Genomic DNA, 23,679 nt, shown 5'->3' with positions numbered 1-23,679 from the left:
CTTAAAATCCAGAAACAGTTTATTTTTACATTCCAGAAACAGTGCCCGTCGTTCTTTTTGAATAGCATGCAGATCTCAAATATTTTTTCTGGAGAAACAAATGATGAACTTCACTGACGAAGAAAAATTGAAAAACAGTACTTCGAATACATTATGAATAATAACGACGATCACATTTCAACGAAATAATACAAAATATAAATTAAATAGCATGAGGATCTATATTTTTGTTTCAAAGAAAAAGAAGAAGGTTTGCAACTACATCATTTGAAAAAATTGCAAAACCCAAGAAAAGAAAGGAGAAAGACTAAAATTTATAACATGGTTTTTTATTAAACAAAACTTATAACATGATTTTTTATTAAAACTAAAACTTATAACATGGTTTTTTATTAAACAAAACTTATAACATGGTTTTTTATTAAAACTAAAATTTTTCAAGTCCTTTTCATTAATTTTCCTTTTATAATATTGTGTCGATCCCATTTGTAGATTTAAATGGACACTTCATAAATCATGATGATTCGAGGTGTGACATCACATTTAAGAATTAAATAATAGGTAATATTACCTAGTGACATGTTATATTCTTCAACTAGAAGGTGGGATACACACTACAAGTGACAATAATGTCAGTGAGAGCAAACGACCTCGCGAAAAAATCAGTACACGCAAATTGTGGCATTTGTGTTTAGGCTACATAAGCGAGAAGCGCTGGGATGTTTTGGCCTCACAAGGTGCTCGGGCTTCAGTTTGCCTAGGCTAATTTGGTTGTGCTAGAAACTGTTTTTCTAATTTTAGAGCTAGATTACCAATTGACCTAGGCCATAAGGTCTTCATTAAACATGGCAATGTGCTCTGACGGCGATCCACAAGGTCCATGGAGGACTCTTTGACAGAGGAAACTTTTGAGCTAATAGAGAGTATCCAAGTCTTAGACCATTACTTGGAGCAATGTCTTGGGCAAGCAAATGAGATACTTTCTAACTCTTTTCAATTCCTTCCTTTTATTTGCACTACTAATCACACCAATACTGTTACAATTTTACTATCTGCATTCACATCAGGTGTTTGATTTTATCACAAAAGATCTTAGTACAACTAAGAGTACTAAAACCGTTCAATATAAATTATAATTTATTATGTGAAGATTCCGGTGTGAGACTCTATTCTCTGACATCTAGACCTTTCATAAAACAGAGGCCATGACCAAAGTAAAAGGGAGGCTTTCTAGCTGCCCGAAGACCCTTTTTTTTTTGGGTAAAGCCCGAAGACCCATTTTGTCTGCTACAAGCTAGCACCATAGCAGCAAAAACCCAAACCTTTCTCCTAATTCCTATCTTCTAGCCACCAACTACCATAATTACAGATTTTCCAGCAGCTGCATGCATTTATAAAACTCTTTCTCCCAGTTGCTCAAATTTTCGCCGACGACCTGAGTAGACGCAATAATTTCATCGGGTATAGAATTTTAAATCTATTTCTTAATTATCCTCTCTTTTTTCCACAAAGGATAGAAGTACTCATTACGTACACCTAAATTAGGTAGTTCAAGTTCAACTACTAGCTCTATGAAGAATCATATCACATATGCTAGAACTTCATATATGTAACTACCACTTTAGTATAAGTCAATGCTCTTAGGCAGCTTATACTAATATCTGTATTGTTGTGGTTGTGGATCATTATGAATGAGGAAAAGAAGTACCTGTATTAGTTAGAAACTTAAATATGTGAGGACAAGTTTATTTAACATATACTTGGTAACTAGACGACAAGGAATTGTTCATCAAATTCATCTCGATGGAAGACCTGTATAGCACACCTCTTTTTACTTCTCACACACCCCTTGTTAATTTATGTCCGTTGATCTTCTTTAATTCATCCGATCCGACGGCTGAAAACTAAAAAGGTGTGAGAGAAGTAAAAAGGGGTGTGTGGATATCACACCCGCACACTCCTTTTTCTGTTAATTAATTTGTTTGGTCCCGTTCCGTACGTTTACTTTTCCAGTTGATTAACTTACGCACGTAACATATATTGATAATGCTTTTCAGTTAATGAGTTTCGACTGAAACGGCACGCTTAACTTTGGATGAAATTGCATTTTCAATCGGACACTCGCACTCCGTCATTCCCCCGCCAAAAAGGTATCTTTCCTCCTAAGTACTCATAATCTTACAAATTGCCCTTATTTCGTCTTTTTTGTTTTGTTTGGTACCAATAAACAGTGACCTAACTTCACACATTCTCTACGCTTGATCACTTTATACTTACCTATATATATACCCCTCAGATATATCTCATATATCATCAGCTAGCTCTCTCCAAAATCGGCTCCTTTTCAGAACAATGATCACTTTTGATCCCACTCGCGCGGGGCAGTATTGGTTAAATTGTATCTTTTCAAGCTACCAGCTCTGAGGTAAGAAACTTTAATCTTTTCTTCTATATAGATATATCACACAAGTGATGAATCCGCTGTGTTTGATTTCTTACTTTTAATTGGGACTAAAAGTTTCTATTCATTGTGAGAAATTAGTTTTAAGACATCATTCTACTTTAGTCATCTTCATTTGTCGCATATATGATCATATACTGATACAGCATGCACCACGTAGCCAACTAGCTCTTGGTTTTATATTAATATATATGGGGAATTGTTATTAGCACTTTAAAAATCTCATTCTACACTCCAAACTTTCTATATTAGGAAAGAAAAATACATTTGTGAGGAGTGTAGAATGAGATTTTTGAAGTGTCAATAACACTTCCCTATGTATGTATGTATATAGAGAAAGAAGCTTAATATAAGTCATCTTTTTTCCTCAAAAAGCATAATATCAAATTGATGACCATTTTAGCTTTCAAACAATAAATATTGATGAACTAAGTTTTCATTCCCACAGGTGGGTAGATTGCCCTATTAGTTGGGGCTTGATAAATTTTTTAGCTTACCATCAATGTTACTGTTATTGTTTCAATTTAACTAGGTGTTAAATTTCATTACAAAAGAGCTCGGTTATATTAGAAGTGTAACACCTGCATATAAATTGTATATTTTTTTGTATTTCTTTGATGTGGGACTCTATGAAAAATTGCATGCCTCAAGTTTCATTCTATATATTATATGTTTTCTTTTATAAGTTTGTAATTTAGTGCTAATGAATGGCCTTCATTTTCAAATCACTATGTCTGAAGTTTAAATTCTCCCTCCTTAGTATAGTTTGTAATTTAATGTAGTAATATCGCTTGATTAAAAGAAATTATTTTCAAAACCTTTTGGAATGAGTTGCCAAAAGGTTCACTCCTCATGCGAAAATAGCTCAGTACTCTTTATGCAATGGAGTTAATTAATATGCAGGAGTTTCCCTTTATTAGGAAAAGAATCACATCATTGTGAAAAACCATATGCTAACTTGATGAAATTAGGACATACCTACCGGAATATATCTCAAGTTTAATCGTCGCACGTCGGGATTAAGAACCATCAACAATAAGAACGCACGAAATTAGTGCCCTAGGTGTATACACCTAGGACGTAGGGTAGGGAGAGTTGGTTATATGTAGAGTTTCCTCCAAGAGTTTTCCCATAGCTAGGTATCTGCCTGTAATGATGAACCAGACATAGAGGGAGAGATTCGTGAGAATGCTATGAGGAAGAAAATCTCCTAGGCATTTCGGCTAGAATGGGATGGTCTAACCCGCACATCTTGACCTTTATTTATAGTTGTCGTGTTAGAGGGTAGATGCGTTAGGTTGGAGCCCATGTCCTCATTTAATCAACATGATTTATGAAAATGAAGGCTCTATGTCTACCAGAGCAATCTATCATATGTAAGAAAAAACAAAATAATATATAGAATGGAACTTGAGGTAAGCAATTTTTCATATTAATGGTTAATGGGTAATGTTTTCCCGCCAAATTGATTATGAGACATATAATTGCATATCTAAATATAAGTAGGAATTAATTTAATTTCATATTTTTTTTAAATGTCATATGAACTTAACACTATTATCAATTTGTCATATGAATTAAAATTTTAACCAATTTGTCATATTAACTTTTTGAAATTATTAATTTGTAATATACCTTTAACTCCGTTGGGTTTTCTATCTAAAATAAGTCGTATGCCTTGCACAAGACTTATGTTTAGGTACATTTAGGACATTTTAACTATCCTAAAAAGTTGTGTTCGACGAAACAAAAATATAAGGTTTCTAGAAACTAAAAAATGAATATGATTTTATAATAGAATAATATTTTTTATTCTAAATAAAAATTAAACTTAATATAATGACATGATATAATTTTGATCGAGTTTCTCTCCAATAGTATGGTTCTCAAAACACACATCACATGTTCTTGAAATATAGTTGTCCTCTATAACAATGGTACATATCAAACTTACATTATTTTGACTAAGTTATTGCTCATCGCAAACAATGAACTGAAATGAGGTCAAATGTCCAAAATAACCCTAAACACAAGTCATGTGCAAGTATTTTGGATGGAAAACTTAAGGCTTAAATGTTAAAATGGTTCATTTGTTTTAGTCGTTGAGTCAATTTAGTCCTTGTGTGTTCAATTTGGCCAATTTGATCCTTGTGTTTATCTCCGTTAGCCATTAAGGACATTTCCATCTAATTTTTGTAAATATTTTTTTACAAATTATTATAAACTTATTTGTAAAATTATAATTTATTTGATTTAAAATATTTAAAATGAAATAAAAATAAAAATAAAAAGAAAAATTATTCTCTTCTCAACTCTCCGACCATTACCCCTCTCTTTTCTATGTCACAACCTTAATCATTTTTCAGATTGGAAGTTTTATTTCTTATATGTATTATTTCTCATTGATTTGCATTTTTCTGTAAAGAGAAAGGGTAATTATTTCTCATAAGATTTTTCTTATGAAATTTTTAAAAGAGATTGAATGAAATGTCCTTAATTGCCTAATCTAGACAAACACGAGGACTAAATTAGCCAAATCAAAAGCACGGGGACTAAATTAACCATATAACTATAACACATAGACTATTTTGACAATTAGGCCAAAACTTAATGGTGTTAGAATGAGATGAAAAATTAATGATTTAGGAAAGTTGATATGACAAAACGCTTAAAATTTTAGTTCATATGAAAATTTAAAAAAATGTGTATAAGTTCATGACATTTCAAGAATTTTCCCTTTAATCAATGTTGGTGACTCATGTCACTTTATAAAGATAATATTTACTAGGCTACATTGGCAAACAAATAAAAACTTACGGTTTTATTTGGGTCCGGTTTCTCTCCAAATATTCATTTCTTAATTAATCTGCCTAAATTTTCAACTATCTAAGGGCTCACAAAAATTTTGAGTTTATTCAAGAGGTGATTTACAAAAATGTCATGGTTCACCCGAACCAAACGGTTTAATAGTCTTTAACATGTGACGAAATCTTTGTAAGACACATAAGAGAATCCTCATTCCTCACTTGTACATCATTAAACCTGACAATATAGGTATTAATAATACTATATTTGTATAAGAGATGAGAATATTTCAGACACTACGCATTTCTTATAAATTATATAAGGTATATAAATCACACTGATTGGATCCGAGGTGATGCCATATATAGAGAAACAAAAGAAAGAAGTGGTGAATCTAATTAAATGAACAAGTAAGTGAGGGTCTTTCATTCCGGAATGGATATTGATGAATTATGTTGGTCAAAAGCTGGGTAACAACAGTTTTTGGTAAATCTCGGGGATATCTGATAAAGCTCGGGCGCACATACCTACCTGCGACCAATCTTATGCTCATCTTCCTTATATCCTGCACTGTATAATAATATTATACTGAGCAAAATACTATATATCAACTCTCTCTCTCTCTCTCTCTCTCTCCCTATACGTACCAGTCTACCAGAGAGGAAAAAGATACACAAATTAATATAAAAAACTGGGTAATCTCGACAACCGATGATTCCTTTTCCTTTCCGCGAGAAAGTTCAGTTTTTTTTTTTCTTTTTTCAAATAAATAAATTTTTTATTATATTTTTAATAGATATATAGCAACATGCATGCTACGCCTGCATTACAATATATCTTTAATCTATTATAAATTGCCAAATATATTAATATAGGGATCGAACAAATATATGAAGATGACAGCAAACTTGTCTTTTTCGGGTTTTTTGTGGCGCAGGCCGGCAGAAGGACAAAGATCTCTATTGGGTTTCCTGAGACAACTAGCTATTATGATATGTTATTTTAATTTTGAAAATAAGAGAAGTGTCTTGTTCTGTTTCTAGTTTTGTTCGTGTATTTAATGTACTTTGGTATTACTGTACTAATTTGTTGGTATTGGCAGCGCACAACTAAGGAGTAGTATTAGAAGGAAAAAAACAAGAAAAGAGTGGTAGTAAATACCAATGGAAGCCAAAGCTGCATCATCCGGAGGTGAAGTAAGGCGACTTCACATTATCTACTTCCTCAGTCGTCGAATGGGTCGCGTTGATCATCCCCATCTCATTCGGGTCAACCATTTTACTCGCAACGGCGTCTATCTGCGAGGTAGGTAGCCTTCCTTCCTTGAGATCTCTGTATCGTATTTAACGAGAATCATACACCTGTTGATTAATCAACTAATAATGATGGTTACTATTATTTGATTTAAAAGATGTTAAGAGGTGGCTCGCGGATTTACGAGGAAAGGAAATGCCGGAGGGCTTCGCTTGGTCTTACAAGAGGTATGATTGATCGATTGATCTTAATAGAGTACTGGAGACGTTTTCCAATATCATTCTAATGAATTAGGCCAATAGCTAGCAAGTTGGCATGTACGATTTCGATTTCATTTTCATTTTCATGTGGATGGAACGACATGCGCGCGCATGCAGGAGGTACAAGACGGGTTATGTTTGGCAAGACTTGCTGGACGAAGACCTCATCACACCGATATCCGACAATGAATAGGTCCTCAAAGGATCCGAGATCACCTCTTCCCCTTTTGGTATATATCATCATTTATTTTACACACAACGTCAAATCTTTATTTCTTATATATATATAACCAATTTGATTGATTGATTGAATGTGCTTATCTATATAAATAGATGGTTAATGTCAATTCATATATATTTATGCTCGGAGTCGCTTCTGGCCAACTTAAGTATATGTTAAGTCCCTTAGGTTAATTTCAATTAATTTCGCATATTCATATTTGGAATCCTTTCTGGCCACCTTAATTTTGTTGACCATTGTATTTTGTATGCAACAGATTCTCCTCCGAAATCATTTGCCGAAAAGAGAAGTTGCCTGTTTAAAGATGAGGTTGAGCCACCCAATTCAAAACAAGAGGCCTCCTTTCAATTGCACCAACAAATTTATCCAAAGAATAATATAGATATCCAAACAAAAGTATCCTCTGAAATGAGCCAAGAATCACAGAGGTCTACTTTGACCGATGGATTCGATGATGCGAATGCCATCAAACTGAAACCCAAAGGAGAACGACAAGAACACAACCACTCAGCAGCTGGCAGGGACAAGTTAGAAAGCTCTTTTTTTTATTCCAACTTTTTATTGAAGAGGAAGAAGAAGATTATTAACAAGGACGAAGACGCCAAAGAATTGGCTTCTTCTACAACTCCGTCTTCTTTTTCTTCCTCTGCTTCTTCTTCTTCTTCGTCTTCATATTCACCGTCTCAGCAGACGCCATTGGCAAATGGTAGTACTAAGAGACATTCAAGTGCATCTTCCAACATGTTCCGCAATTTGATTACTTGTGGTGCTGTCGACACAAATGACGCTGTTGTGGTCATGTTGAATCGAGCCAATAAAACTTCCAACAAGTCTAACAGCAGACAAGACAGTATCAAGGCTGATCATCGTATTTCAAAAGGAGATCACAAGTCGGAAGGTAGGTCAACCGGAGTTTTTGGGACTTGCCGGAACCCACAGGAGCTGCCGCAGCAACCCCGCACTGCTACTAGGTAAGTATGAATCAATGTAATTATTAAATTCAATTCATGAGAAAAAGTCTTTATTAAAACTGACAAAAGAAAGACTACTAATACATATATGTATTTGGCTTTGGCTTTGCTTGTGTTTGAATTTGATGCTGCAGGAAAAGCTATGATGGACAGAAAGATGCGACCAAGCAGCAAAAAGAGGGCGAGTTCAGTGGCCAAAAAGCGGCTTCTGCTGCTTACAGGCCCGTCGGTCGCCCGCATTGCTCGTAAGTGACTATCCCTACTCCCTCCCTCCCTCCCTCCCCTGGTTGCATTGCATACATTGATAATTTGATGGGCAAGGCTTATGTATTATTTGATTAATGACAACTCTTACTTCCTCTACTCTGCCAAATCCAACTGAAGTCCAGTTTTGAATTAGGTTAGGTAATGGCTTACCGGCTCGTATTAGACTAAATAACAATCAAACCACATCAGTACAAGGCCTGCAGTGTTTTTCTTCCAATCAAGTACCAACTAACTGGTAATCTCTCAGGTCAAATTAAGATTCAGTCTCATTGGCTTATATCAAACCAACACTACTGCACTTGAAAATAAAGGGTTTGCAGTAAATTTCAAAAGGTTTTTTTAGTCAAAATAGTCTTTAAGATTTGCATAACTTCTCACTTTGGTCCTTAAGATTTGAAATCAAGACAACTGGTCCCTGAAATTGTCCACCATCAATCATTTTGGTCATTCCGTGAATAGTTATGTTAAATAAGGATTAAAATGACTAAACTACTCTCAATTTAATAAACAATAGGCTAAAAGGATTTGAAAAAAAAAAAATTTGAGGGTATTTTTGTCATTTTATTCTTATTTAATGGAGATTTTTTACTGAATGACTAAAATGATCGATAGTAGACAAACCTAGGTATCAATTCCATCGATTTTAAATCTCAGGGACCAAAATGAGGAGTTAGACAAATCTCAGGAACGATTTTGTCTAAAAGGTCATTTCAGAATTATCTACAATTTCATACTCTCAAATACAACGTCAATGTTTTATTTTTAGGTATTTATAAGAATAAAACAAGGAAATAAATCAAAACAATCATTAACCCACAATCACAAAGGAAAACCTATTTAATTCAAAAAAAAAAAAAACACAGGAAAACCTATCTTAATATAATATTATAAAATCTATAATAAAATCTACCTCAAAATAAATTCCCTAATAAAAACAAATTTCTAAAATACTTACCATTTAAGTTTCCACAAGTGGGACCACACATTAAGTGAGCCACACTTGCAGTTTTGTGATATGCTAAAACCAAGGAAGAAAATATCGATGATATCGGAAATATCGGTAGTTTGAGAACACGGAAATATCGATGAAAATATCGGTAAAATATCGATATCGATAAAAATTACATGGAAACCACGGAAATTGTAAGAAAAACTTGGAAATTTTTATTGAAACTTTGTAGGATGTTTATTTAGTCAATTATCTATTAGTTTATCACAAAAAATTGGAAGGAAATGCATTGCATGATGGATTTAACATTATCAAGTTGATTATATAACGATCTGACAAACATTATAAGTGTAGAAAATATGTAGTAATTAATGAAATAAGTCTAAACACACCATAATCATTTATATATAATGAATTAGTACAATAGTTTACACTTTAGTACCACATAGAGTTCCTATGAGGTTCAAATTTGTCATTATCTTCATCATCTCTATGTGTAGAATGAGTGTATTGTGAAGAGTAGTTATCAAATGATAAATCCCCAAAATAGTTTTGCATGTAATTGTTAATATGCCACCCATATGGATCCGAGATTGGTTGAGGTTGTCCATAAGAAAAATCATTTGAAGATTGAGGCTGGGATTGATTCCATGAGTCGCTCGATTCCATCCCAACAGGAATGGGATATGAAGGGTAGGGAAATGGTTGGTTATGAGTATAACCATAGTTACTACTTCCCAATCCAACAGAGTCTGAAGTTCTAGATAACGAGTCATCTTCTTGACTTGACAAAATCCCTTTGCCTCTTTCTCTGCGAGTATAGTCCTTCCCTATGGCACCAATTCCTGGTCCTGCCCGCCTACTGCCATGGTCATCATCCTGTTTTGCATGTGAAAGATGTCACACGATTTCATTATGAAAGCAGTATTATTTGTTGTCCATGTTCTGAAATTGCAAAAAGTTCTTTGGCTCATTGGATCAGAGAGGTAGACATAGGTTTGGAATGATTTGGTTTTGAATAATTTGGAGCATTGGATGCTTTTTTTTTCTTACACGCCACCACTCAGACAGTCAAAAAGACTGAAAAACTCACACTCCACCACACACACACTTCGAGACCCCCCACACCACACCACACACGCACACCACACACGTACACCATACACGGAGCTCAGTCTCTCTCTCGATCTTTCATTTCCCACTCCACTACCATATTCTCGAATCCTCTCAATCTCTCTCTTCTCTCTTCTCTCTCTCTAAGGTCGGTCTGAGCCTTCGTTCTCACCGAGAACTTCTCAGTCTTCTCCCTCCCTTCCCCCTTCTCCAGTTCTTCCACACACACACAGAGACATCATCTCTCGAATCTCGATCCTCCTCGTCCATGTCTCCGTGTCTCCCTGTCTCCCTCTACTCCTCCCATCTCACCCGCCCTAAACCCAGCCGTCGACACCACTCCATAACCGCCTTCCTTCTAAACCACCTTGATCCATGGAGATCGACCGGAAATCATCGTAGTCCACGCCGTCGACACCACTGAGGAGCACGACGTTGTCCCAGCCGTCTTGGATTCGTGAGGAAGACGATGTTCCCAGGCTCCTACTTCTCTTCTTCTCGGCTTTTACTTTAAATTTTTGTACAGATTTCAATCTTTCTGCATGTTGCACCTTTGTTGTACTGAAATTGATTTTAGGGATTTAGGAATTAGGGTTTCTATTTTTGTACAGATTGCGATTTATCTGCATGTTGCTTGATTTTTGTACTGAAATCGATTTTAGGGATTTAGGAATTAGGGATTCAGTCAGTTCATTTACTTTGAATCCGAATTTGGGGATTTAAGGATTCGGTTCATTTGCTTTGATTTTTGTACTGAAATCGTTCTTCTCGGCTTGTAAACATGTTGATTTTTGTACTGAAATCGTTCTTCTCGGCTTGTAAACATGTTGATTTTTGTACTGAAATCGATTTTAGGGAATCCTGTATTGTAGATTCAGTTCATTTGCTTTGAATTAGAATTTGGGGATTTAGGGTTTCGGATTATTTGCTCCGGCTGTGTTCTCCGATGATTCCATACCAAATATCGCGATAGTTTCGAAAATATCGCGATATTATCGATATTATCGATAATATCGCGATATTCTGCCGAAAACAAGTTGGAAAATTAATAAAATATCGGGGTCCCAAAAAAACGATAATATCGGCGATATATCGCCGATATTATCGATATTTTCTTCACTGGCTAAAACTAACTGTAATCCTTTTGAAAGCTAACAAATCATAATCCATCAAAATTAACGTCTCTTTTTACATGCCTAGCTGGAACTAAAGATATATTTTTGAAAGCCTACCTAGAACTAGCTCCACTTTTTGGAAGCCCCAATCACCAAATCTCTTTATCCCTTCAATATATATATTTTATTTTATTTTATTTTGTTTTTGCATTTTTCCTTCTTTTATCTTTCTAGGTAACGGTAGACACCCATCCTAAATCAACTATAAACGGCCAATATTTGTCCAAACCAAACACCATCTTCGAATTAAATTTAGAAAAATTATAATATACTAAAATAAACATAAAACAATAAAACCTTCGTGATAGGAAACGGATCCTACCATGACCCAAAAACTCTATTTTTCCTTCTCTCTTTTCTCCAAGGCAGCGACAATTGACTTGGGACAAAATTGGGGCGGATTTCTACAAGGAAAAGTAAAGAGAAAGGAGTGTTTTAGAGTCTGTATTAAATTGTGGACCTTTCAAGTTCTGTAGGATTAATGTCATTTTAATTTTGTTTTAATTTCTCTAAACCTTTTAGTTGTCCTAAGGTGTTGTGAAGGGCTTATTTAAGTCTTTCTTTCAATCAATTATCAATTAATCACAAGTGACCTTTTATCATATTGATGACAAAAAGTTGAGCCTTTGCATGACGACGTGAGTTGAACTCTGTCAGTGACTAATCTAACATTTAATCTAACAAAATCTATCGTTTGACAAAAAAAAAAAAAATCAATTGATCAAAATTATCTTTGGAATTTCTATCAAACTGGTGGATTCCAATAACTTTGGCGCTTCAAGTATTTACGATTGTAATCCTTACTAGCTTCGTGCTGTGTCAACAATAGTAGGCAATCATTACCCTCAGGTTCATGGCCAATAGGTGAACGAAAAAAATTAGCTTTGTTCACCCACTTGAAAGCGTTAACAGTGAATTCAACAAAGGATGAAACTCTGTTCTAATAACAAGTTGAAGGTAAGGGGTTTGCACAAAGACAAAAAAACTAATGTTATTATAATAATATAAAATCCCTAATCAAATCTACCTCAAAAAATTCCCTAATTAAGTGTTTGTTGATAATTAAGAATTATGCCCTCAAGTTACCCTCAATATACCAAATCATATTAGTATAAGAAGCATGTGGCCAAAAGTTTTCAAACTCTCCATGTGGCCAAAAGTTTTCAAACTCTCCCAAAACAGTGAATGTGGTCAACGTTGGCATTCATAAAACTTGGTGACCAAGAGAACATTTATGTGGAAAATCTAAACAAGCGATTAATTCGAAAGACTTGATGTTAATGCAGGCAGTGCAGGAAGCTGTTTAAGCCAGAAAGATTGCACTCACACATGAAATCGTGCAGAGGAGTGAAAGCTGAAACGAAGATACTTGAAATGGGATCAAGAACTTCAAACTCAGAGGAATCAGCTTCAGCTTTCTTGACCTGACCAGCTGAATATGCCCAGTAATGACTGATCGTCAAATATACTCTTGCCTGCACTCTGTAGCCAGGATGAAAGGCTGGAGCCAATTTTCGTTTCTTTTCTTCCTTTTCTTTCTTTCTTTACTCTTACGTAAATATAAGGCATAGCGCATTGCATTGACTGACTTAAAAAAAAAGAACTATTCTAGTTGCATTACATTGTTCTATTTCCAAAGTTGTTGACAATTCGTCCACCTTTAGAAAACAAATGAGAATTCTACTGTATTTTACGTACACCGTCACAGGACACAGGGACAGACAGACCCAGAACATGCATGCGTGTGTATGTTTTAGTAACTACTACGGCTATGGTGAACTTACTCCCTAATGGACTAAGAAATTTAAAAGGATTATGTTTCATCCCTTTATACAGTGCAACGACTCCACAGCAAGCCACATCGAGAAAGCATGAAATTAATTGAACAAAACTGTAGTCTAATCTGATACCATATTCCCAGTGTAATATATAGATTTCAATTACACACTTGAACAACAGAACTGTGGATGCAAATTTCTTCCTCCTCGATCTTGGACGATTTTGCACCTACAAAACAATTAACACCTTAGGTTAAGGCCAAGAGCCTCACGCGCCCACGATGAATGGGGGGGGCTTTGGCCGAAGAACCTCCGATGCCAAAGTTAGAATTTAGAGAGAAAGAGTGTTTAGAGAATTTTGGGATTTTTGCCAAAGTGTTGGAATTAGCTTTTTGGTGAGAATGAGAGTATATTTATAGGGATAGGAGGTGGCTAGGGTTTTTAGGTTTAATTAGCCAATTTATTTGGCTATTAAACATAAAATGAATGTTTTGGTGGTTTTTTGTATAATTGGCTAATAAAAAGGAAGAAATGGTGGGAAAATGTAGAAAAAAGGTAATGGATTAGGTTTTTCAATGGGATAGCCGGCCCTATTGTGTTTTTAGGTTTGAGTGGATGTTTCAAATTGACAATTAAGGGATTGATTAGGTAATTAATCCCTTAATTAGTCAATTATTATGATTTTATGAAATATGAAAGGAATAAGTATATTATTTAGCTAATTGATTAGCTAAATAATGAAATGGGAAATATATGAATAAATTAGGTTTTAAGTTGATACCTATTTTGGGCACTTTTGACTTGGTTGAAAAAATGATTCTCTACTGCTCGCGTGTAGGAAACCCGGTATGCCTCGAGGGTATTTTTGTCCTCTTTTGTCCAAAAGTCCACGTGTCGCCTAGTGAATATTTTTGGCTCCACAAATGCCCCCACACCTGTTGGGCTGCTCGCAAAAAAGGGCAGCAGGTGTAGAGATCTTCTTGCTTTAGGAAACTTAAGACTGCTTCCTATTTTGATGTTGATTCTCTCTTTAATAGGAAATTATATCCTTCTAGGAAAGGGAAATAAATTTCTCTCAAAGCCTATTTAAGTCCACCTTAAGTGGGTTATTAAATCAACTTTGGAGAGCGATTTATTCTACCCTACAAGAGAGAGATAGCTTAGAGGATATTTGTTCCCCCTCCTCTAGCAATCTTCTACATCTTGCCCGTGCAAAGGACCGTCTTTCGTTGCTTTCTTCGTCTTCTTCGTGCCGCACCGATGTAAGAAAAATTTAATTTTTCTTGCCTTATTCTTGGATAGTGCTATTGCGGGGCAGCCGTCAGGGTGGTGCGGCACATCGGCTGGCAGGGGCCAGGAGTTGGCTCGGCATGGGCCGAGGAGATGTTGTGGCAGGGACCACTGCTTGGGCAGCTTGGCTTGGCTTGAGCCAAAAGGCAGTTTGTGCAACTAGGGTCGCGGATTGTGGTGCTGGGGCGCAGTGCTAGGCGAGCCGCATGGCTCATGTCCTTTGGGCTCTTAGACCTGACTCGGGCCAGGCTGGTGATTGAGAGAAATAAGGAGATTGCGGGTCTCATGGGCTGCTGGAATGTTGGGCATGCAGGCCTCCTGCCTGTTGGAATGCTGGGTTGAGCTCCCCTGCTGAGTACCATGAATGTCGTTGGCTGCTTAGTCCTCTTTGCCGAAAGAAAGGTGGGCTGCTCCAGAAAGAGGAGGTAAAGAGGATCAAGGCGGATGCATTGGCTCGTCTGATCGCTGTCGTGGAGCTTACTATGAATGAAGATGGAAAGAAGAGATCTTCCCCGCCTGCTCATGAGATGCCAGTTAAGAAAAAACTGAAGACTTATTCTGCTGCTCATGAGGGTCCGCTTGCTACCGAGAGGTATGTGATTGACATGATTTTCCAATGGGAAGAAATGTAAGGCTGCTAGATTTGAGCATGTGGCGTCTTCCATGTTGAGAATGGCTAGTACAATTGTGGATAAGATTACTCAGCGTAAAGGTTTTATCATGCCCCCAGTGCCGAAGTCTGTAGGACGTTCTTTGGGAGCCAAGTCCGGTTCACCTTTGTAGAGACTTGCTATTATGAATAGTGGTAAGGTGGACTCTGCTGCTAAAGTGGCGCCAAAGCCTGCTCCCTTTGCTGCTGAGATTGATTCGCCTCAGATTCAAGATCTTAAGCTTGCAATTTCTGAGCTTCGTTTCGCTACTTATGCTAAGAAGAGAGTGGATGAGCTTCTCTATTTCTCCGGAAGACTTGCTTGCTTTTACTTTTAAGGCTTCCATTGGTGAAGTAGTTGGAGAAGTTAGTGCCCAGACTGGGGCAGCTGGGGGTGAAGCGCCGGATGATGCCGCTGCTAAGAGCGTTACGGCTGTTGAAGGTGTGGCGACCGAGTAGTCGTGGAATGTCCAAGCTGCTGTAGTGTAGTATTTTAGGTAGCCTTTAGGATTTTCTTTGTTTTTCCTTGTAGCTTTTGTTTTGCTTGAACTCCTTCAACCTTTGCTAGTTGTTTATAAACATGTTTTCCTTCGTTTTTCTTCATCTTCACTTCTTTTGTTCATGCCCTAACCTTTAGACTTGATAGACCAGTGGCAGGCATGCTACTTTTTTATAAGCAGATAAACTCGCGTAGCCTATGCAGCCGTAGGTGTTGGTGTAGAACTTTGCAAAGTTGTTAGCCATAGGGTTGGCAGCCGGATGCCTTACTTACAGAAGCAGACAAGTCCGCGTAACCACTAGGCTGTTAACTTTGACTTTCTTCAATTCCGTAGGTTGCGTAGCAAGTATCACAACACTTTAGGACTTGGTGTAGGTTGTTCCGCGCTTGGCAGAGGTGAAGCTTATCGACTACGTAGCATGTCGGCAGTGGATAAAACTTGGTATATGCGCGCTAGCTTGTCTAACCTTTCACAAGAATGTGCGGTTGTATAAGTCTAGTGCGGCTTCACTGCTCGAAGGGCAAGCCGTAGGCAGTCTTCCGGAATCCGTAGGCTACCTTAGTGCACTCGGTAGCAGCTTTAGGATTCCAGGGCAGCCGTCCATCGGATATACTGCGTAATGTGCCCTCTCCGTCTCTAGGGCCCGGTTCCCCACGGATTAGGCCAAGAGACCCAAAATCCTTCAGTTAGCTAAACCTTGAAAAAGACCATTGCGGCTACTTCTAGGAATCCCGGCGCAAGCCATCGTGCATCTAGTTATACTAGGGCAGCCAGGCTCATCCACGTCTGGATATTCGGAGTGTAAAGTTTATCCTCCCGTCTTGGAGAGCTGACCCATATGGGTGTCGGAGAATTGGTTTACCCTCTCGCACTGGAGAGCATGGTTGGTCCCTCGGGGGGCGCAATTCCTGCGATGAGTCCCTAAGAAGGGTGCAGTCTTCTTTTGAAGTGCAAGAGTGATTAGTTGTTGTAAGCATGCAGCCAAGCCAAGTTGTGATTACTTATAAATTCCTCATTGAAAAACGAGTGAAACGAACGAGAACTTTAGCTGTAAGGTAGGAACTGCATAACAACTGGATAGTCCTCAGCTTGTGAGGTGGTGCCCGTCGAGCTTATTGAGTCTTCGGGTTTTGATGCAGCGGGAGGTCACACATGGTACTTCTTCAGATTGTAGGCCATCCATTTTTTTTTCAATCTTTTTGCCGCTTCATGGTGGTGAGGGTGTAATTACTCTTGCCCCCTACTCTGCTGATCTTGTACGGACCTTCCCAGATGGGATCCATCTTTTTAGAGCCTTCTTTACCGGCAGTGATGAAGGCTTTTCTGCGCCGTCGACATGCAAATGCCAGAAGTCTCCATCGGGTGGAGTAGGCGCAGCTAGAGTGTGCTCGGCTACTTCTGAGGCATCGTTGGGCCACTCTGTTGCGTCACCTAGGCTCGGCGTGAAGGCGCAGTAGGGAGCTGTGGAGATGGGGCCATGTCATACGCAACAGGAGATGCTCAACTGCCGGTATTAGGCCACTCTAGAGTTGAATCATTGAGCAAGGGTCGGCTAGGGCCGTATGATGCGCAGCAAGAAATGGTACTCAACTGCCGGTACATGTTGCTCCTATGTAGAATCTTTCAGGGTGACGAGGACAAAACTTGCTTTCAAGTGTGTCTTTCCAGTGTTGCGTTCGTCAGAAAACTTTACATCCGCCAGGGTCTACGCCTTTATCGTCGCGCGTCTGGATTGGGCAGAATAGTACGTCATTAGGATGATTGCATGCGTTTGAAAGTAAAATTTGTGCTTCTAGGTTGCAACAACTATCGCCAAAGTTAACTTTTGAATTTTTAATAACATCGAGGAGAGCTTTTGAACTGTAGAATACAGGTAGTCGGGCCCCCATCTCTTCTCGCATGATGGTAGAGCTTATTGCTACTTTAGATAACGTCAAACATGTGAATAAGTCCTCCGCTGCTTCTAGGGAGGTGATGTCGGGTATTTCTTCAAGTCCTTGAATGTGCATTGGCGAGCCTCATCCCAAAGTGCATACTTCTCTGCCAAAGCAAAAGAGTCTGCCAGAGTTAAATCTTCTTTCATGATCAATTTTCAGAATAGCGGGTGGTCTGCTGGAAGTCCTTTTTGGAAGGCTGCTCTAGCTATCGAGTCGTTGCATCCGACTATTTTTACCTTCTCTACTTTGAACCTCCTCACATAGTCGCGAAGCGACTCCTTTGGGTTCTTCTTGACATTGAACAAATGATCAGACTTCTTTTTGATCGAGCGATAGGATGAATATTCTTTGGTGAAAACCAAAGAAAGTTCGTAGAAATCCCGGATGGATTGTGGCGGCAAGGTGTAGAACCAATATTGCGCCTCGCCTTGTAGAGTGGTGGCGAATATCTTGCACATGAGCTCATCGTTGTTTCGATAAAGGATCATTGCGCTTCGGTAGCGCTTTAAGTGTCTCTCCGGGTCTTCATCCCCTTTGAAAGATGTGAAATGTGGCATGCTGAACTCTCGTGGAGGCTCTGCCTGCTCAATCTCGTCCGTGAAGGGTGACCTGCTTATGTTGGTCATGTTCCGTCGTAGTGCCTCGTCGGTGACCTCATTGCGTTGGAAATCATGCAATCGCTTGGTCAAGAGTCTCTCTACTTCTTCCTGAATTTGCCTTTGTTGGGGTAGTGCAGCTCTCGGCTGCCTTCAGCCATGACTTGCTGGTCTAGGCTGCTATTCCATGTGTTTGGCTCATCTATGCCGCAGATGCAGTGCATATGGTGCATTCCTAGCAGGCGAGCGAGTTCTTCGCAGGCTGCTGGTTGAACTTGAGCTGGATTGAGTGACTGCTTCTCTCCGTCCGTCGTGCTGCCTACTCTGATGTGAGGTGGATGATGCTCCTTGTGGGCTTAGCCGCGAATGAACACTTTGTCTGGAAGGTTGCTCATGTTGACTATCGGAGTGTGACCCCAACCGTGAATGTATGCTCATCCGTTGGCCTAGTCGAGAGTACACGCTCCTCCGCGCGCTAAAACGGGAGTATACGCTATCTCGGGGGCCCAATCGGGAATGTACACTGCCTGAACGTTCAGCTCGTGGCTGGTCGAATGACTGTTTGCTGGGATGCTGCTGGAAAGGTTCGTCTGCCCTTGTCCTACTTCGGGATACCTCGTCCGGGGCACGTTGGATCCCGATGCGTTGCAAAAGTTGATTCACCAAAGTTGTCTGTTGTGCAAGGGCGCTCGTCAACTCTATGACTTGTCGAGACAAGTGTTGTTCGCCATTTGGATTGGAATAGCTTGGAATGAATGCGCCTCCTTGAGCAGTGGAAGGGTGGTAGACTCCGGGCGCGAGATTTGAGTTGGGAAATGTCAAATCCGCGAAAAAATGTGGTGAGAATGCCCCCGGCTCGATGGTAGGTCCAGATGGTTGAGATAGTTTTGGGCCGACTTGGGCTGCTTGGAAAGCCACGGGAGCAGTGTGGGCCTTGAGAGTGGGCTGCTCGTTGGGAGCAGGCTGGGTCACGAGAGCAGGCTGCTTGGCAGGAGCAGGTTGCTTGGCAGGAGCAGGCTGGGCCACGGAAGCAGGCTGCTTGGCAGGAGCAGGTTGCTTGGCGGGAGCAGGCTGGGCCACGGAAGTAGGTTGCTCGACGGGAGCAGGCTGGATCACGGGAGCAGGCTGCTCAATGCGCGGTGCATGTGAATGCGAGGCTTGGGCTTGGGTCCACGTGCACTTGGATGGCACGGCTTGGATCGTGGTCTTGGTACCGTGAGCCTTGGATGGCACGGCTCGGGCCGTGGTGAAGGCTCCATGGACCTCGCCACGAGTGGCTACCGAAGTAGCCATCGTGGTGGTTCCCATGGTGGCCGTGGTGAAGGCATCATGGACCTCGCCGTGGGTGGCTACCGAGGTAGCCACCACGGTGGTTCCCATGGTGGAAGCTCGTGGTGATGATGCCGCTCCCCTTATTGTCGCATTTTGCCTTACGGATCTCCGGGTCGTGGTGAAGGCTCCATGGACCTCGCCACGAGTGGCTACCGAAGTAGCCACCGCGGTGGTTCCCATGGTGGCCGTGGTGAAGGCACCATGGACCTCGCCGCGGGTAGCTACCGAAGTAGCCACCACGTTGGTTCCCATGGTTGAAGCTCGTGATGATGATGCCGCTCCCCTTATTGTCGCATTTAGCCTCACGGATCTCCGCAATCCCATTTCTTGAACATTAGAATTTTCACTTGTGGAATTTTCTAAATTTCTAGCCATTATATTTTGCTTGTACGTTTTATCAAAGAACCTTTGCAAGTAAAAAATTCTAATAATAAGAACGTATGAAAAATATTCAAATGGACTAGAAAATAAAGAAAAAACCTTTTTTGTGCGAGAGTCTTCTACGAGTATGGATTTCAACTCTCAATGAAAGCCCCAATTTGTGGATGCAAATTTCTTCCTCCTCGATCTTGGACGATTTTGCACCTACAAAACAATTAACACCTTAGGTTAAGGCCAAGAGCCTCACGCGCCCACGATGAATGGGGGGGGCTTTGGCCGAAGAACCTCCGATGCCAAAGTTAGAATTTAGAGAGAAAGAGTGTTTAGAGAATTTTGGGATTTTTGCCAAAGTGTTGGAATTAGCTTTTTGGTGAGAATGAGAGTATATTTATAGGGATAGGAGGTGGCTAGGGTTTTTAGGTTTAATTAGCCAATTTATTTGGCTATTAAACATAAAATGAATGTTTTGATGGTTTTTTGTATAATTGGCTAATAAAAAGGAAGAAATGGTGGGAAAAGGTAGAAAAAAGGTAATGGATTAGGTTTTTCAATGGGATAGCCGGCCCTCTTGTGTTTTTAGGTTTGAGTGGATGTTTCAAATTGACAATTAAGGGATTGATTAGGTAATTAATCCCTTAATTAGTCAATTATTATGATTTTATGAAATATGAAAGGAATAAGTATATTATTTAGCTAATTGATTAGCTAAATAATGAAATGGGAAATATATGAATAAATTAGGTTTTAAGTTGATACCTATTTTGGGCACTTTTGACTTGGTTGAAAAAATGATTCTCTACTGCTCGCGTGTAGGAAACCCGGTATGCCTCGAGGGTATTTTTGTCCTCTTTTGTCCAAAAGTCCACGTGTCGCCTAGTGAATATTTTTGGCTCCACAAGAACAAATGCCCAATTGCAGTCTGATACTTTGTGAGTGTCAGCTTCCTTGAATTAGTATGAGACTAAGAGGTAAAGATGAGATTGTCAAAAAGAAAACAGAGAAACACAATGCGTAATGGTAAAAGAGAGGGTACTTGGAGATGAAGGTGACAGTTCTGTTCCTGCTAGTGGCATATATCTAGTTACTTGATACAACGGAGTCAATATGTTCAAGTACAAACTCATAAAGCTTCTTCTACAGGCTCTTTATTCTCTTATCTACGTAAATCCTTCCCTTGATTAAGTCATCCAACCATAAATTCACCCTTTTAAGTTGCCCTAGCAAACGTGCAATCTCAGGGATTCCTTCCTCTTTGTTCAATCTGAACCCCACATTTAGTGAATCCTCCAAGTACTTTAGAAACCACTCACAACACACAAAAAGTAGCTTTTCTGCCAACCTTGCTGTCTCTTTTAATCTGTTTTCTTTGGGGTACTGGTCCCTTTCAGTGCTCATTTTCTTCAAAGCTGGAACAATTCGTGGACGATTTTGTTTGGTTTGGGGTGTACTATTAGCTAGATTAGATTCCGCTGGAGCATTCTCTACTACAACATAATGATACATCTCACCATTTGGAATTCCACCATTTCCTTGTGCTCTGAACAAACTGAATTTCGAAATATTAGCTCCTAAGGCGGCTTCCACCCATGAAGTGGCATTCGTACTAGTGGAAGTTTTATACACATGTGACACCCAAGCCTGTCGGCCCTTTAAACTGCGTGATTTAACATCAGGGTGGCTTGTGTTGAACAAGGAATCAACAGCCATGGCTGCTCCCTCCATGTTCTGGTGGAGGTTCAAAAATTTCTACATCAGTGTCCTGCAGAAACTTTGTGAGAGGACTCTCTGAGTTCTGCAAACATGCTGGAAAACAGAAACTTAGTCATCATTTCTTCGCATGATAGATAAAGAAATAAAATAAAAAAGAATTTAGAATATGCTAAGGAAGCCAACTATAATCTAAATGAACTTCTCTGTTCCATTATACAGTTGCTAACTTAAGACATACAGAGGGGGAAAAATAACATTAAGCTCAACATTTTTTCTGAAGACAATTGTACAGCGGCAGAAATCTCAATAACTGCATGTAAAGGTGGAGTTTTTTGTTGTACTTGTAAACCACTGCAGCAGCATTTTAAATGTCTCACTCAAAACTGTCTACATTCTAAACCAACAAAATAGATCTAACCCAACCCAAATTATATGTAGTTTATTTAATAATGCAATCATCTTCCAAGAATAAGGTCCAAATATGTGATCGGTGCCATCCTGCATGTCTATATTTCTATTGAACAGAATAATTTGCAATACGCTTACCCCCATTCTAATCCTTGTAAAAGTACCGGGGAAAAAGACAATTCCGTTGCAAGAGCAAAAGCACTACGTTTGCTAATATACTTAACATAAATACTTACACCAAAAAAAAAAATTACACAGAAAGCATAGGTCCGTAAAACACAAAGTACATACCACATGCAATGAATGACACCCTCAGAAGCTGATGTCTTCTAGCGCACATACAGCACCAAGAAATGCAGCATCCCTACGAAAAATAGCTCCCTGTAATGGTGAAGAAGAACAATAATATAGAAAATAATGAAAGAACAGAATCAGATGGTGGAAGCCAATAAAGGATATAAACTTCAACTTGATTGCGAACCTTTCCAAGATCACTAATGATAGATGGGAGCACTCTCCATGAAATTTTTTGATCCGACCAAGTTTTGCAAGTTCGGGGAAACCTGACAAAGTGGTTTGGAAGAGTCTCCTCGGATAAAAACTTAAATTCTTTCTTGGAAGACTTGTTCTTTGAATTTGGTGAAAGGGTCTCGGTTTTGGTTTTCAGTGAGTGGTGGTGAAAGGCTCAAAGTTGGATGCTTATGAGGTGCTTTAATCTTAGTAAAAAGCTTCTTATCAGAAACCTGCAACACAGCACCTGATCATCAGCTTCATAAAAACAAGAAACTGAAATAAAAAAACCCAGAAGCTATGTATGTCAATGAAACAATCAAATTCTAGTAATTAAGTTTTTAAAAACTGATATCAGGACAGAGAAAGGTTTCATTTTCCCTCTCATGTTAACCAAATTGTTTAAGGCTGCCTTTTAACTATTCCGTTTTATCTGATTGCATGCTCAAAAAGTGACTTGAAACGAAAACCCTTTATTTGATTGATTTGAAATAACACAATTTTCTTAAGAATTTAGACATTCTATTTCAATAATTAAAGTCACATCTGGATTTCATCAAAACACAAAATTTGTTATTGTAAAATCTCATCAGACAACTTACACTAAAAATTCAAACCCAAGTAACCTTCTTAAATCAACAATCAAAATACAGCATAGATCTTCCAGATGTGTGATAAAGGATTTCGACCTCGAACTCTTTTCATACTCCTGCTTTACTTGATTCAGAAGACTTCAATGTTTTTACCGATTAGAATGAATCTTTGTACACAAACATGGAGAAAGCCTCCATTCAATTATCAAATTCCAAGATAAAGCCTAGTGAGAAGAGTCACTAAAATGCAGAAGAATATAAACTGTTTGTACCTTTTTTTAATGTTGAAAATAAACTATTTGTACCACATTTCACCAATCCTGAAACTACTGAATACCAATCAACTTTATACCTACAGGGACCTACTAAAGGATTCGTGTTGAGACACCATTGCCAGAGCACAAGAGTTTATCTCTATCCATGAGGCCAATTACAACGCAACACGTGAAAACATCATAATAAAGCTCCTAGAGTCCCACATCGAGCGTGAACGAAAGCC

At 38.8% G+C, this 23,679-nt stretch overlaps 1 protein-coding gene and 1 long non-coding RNA gene across 7 annotated transcripts; one reads left to right on the top strand and one right to left on the bottom strand.

The window, feature by feature from the left end:
* Positions 1–2,071: 2,071 nt before the first annotated feature.
* Positions 2,072–13,113, top strand: LOC103413683 (protein SOSEKI 1-like). 6 transcript variants are annotated; one of them, XM_070824277.1, is made up of 9 exons: positions 2,072–2,150; positions 2,297–2,425; positions 6,369–6,571; positions 6,678–6,747; positions 6,898–7,010; positions 7,278–7,992; positions 8,127–8,237; positions 8,393–8,494; positions 12,783–13,113. In XM_070824277.1, exons 6-9 carry the CDS (start codon positions 7,430–7,432, stop codon positions 12,922–12,924), a joined length of 918 nt encoding a protein of 305 aa, XP_070680378.1. In that variant the 5' UTR covers positions 2,072–2,150; positions 2,297–2,425; positions 6,369–6,571; positions 6,678–6,747; positions 6,898–7,010; positions 7,278–7,429; the 3' UTR covers positions 12,925–13,113. The 6 variants fall into 6 exon arrangements, with proteins under 6 accessions (XP_070680378.1, XP_070680379.1, XP_070680382.1 ...); XM_070824278.1 differs by having other exon boundaries at positions 6,204–6,571; XM_070824281.1 differs by lacking the exon at positions 8,393–8,494.
* An 8,335-nt stretch (positions 13,114–21,448) lies between these two features.
* LOC139197852 (uncharacterized) lies at positions 21,449–23,162 on the bottom strand. The gene is made up of 3 exons (XR_011583226.1): positions 22,559–23,162; positions 22,369–22,441; positions 21,449–21,762 (listed from the first exon to the last, which is right to left on the bottom strand). It is a non-coding gene; the product is annotated as an uncharacterized lncRNA (long non-coding RNA).
* Between the last annotated feature and the right edge of the window lie 517 nt (positions 23,163–23,679).

Source organism: Malus domestica, chromosome 07 (genome assembly GCF_042453785.1).
Source record: "Malus domestica chromosome 07, GDT2T_hap1".
In the NCBI taxonomy this organism is placed as follows: Eukaryota; Viridiplantae; Streptophyta; class Magnoliopsida; order Rosales; family Rosaceae; genus Malus; species Malus domestica.
The sequence above is the reverse complement of the archived record's forward strand: the minus strand, read 5'-3'. Positions and strand labels throughout refer to the sequence as shown.

Excerpts from the sequence above, each read along its gene's own strand:
- LOC103413683 (XM_070824277.1), top strand. The coding sequence starts at position 7,430 with ATGAGCCAAGAATCACAGAGGTCTACTTTGACCGATGGATTCGATGAT. Across the intron at positions 7,993-8,126 it reads CAACCCCGCACTGCTACTAG|GAAAAGCTATGATGGACAGA; the intron begins GTAAGTATGAAT and ends TTGATGCTGCAG. Across the intron at positions 8,495-12,782 it reads AATCAAGTACCAACTAACTG|GCAGTGCAGGAAGCTGTTTA; the intron begins GTAATCTCTCAG and ends ATGTTAATGCAG.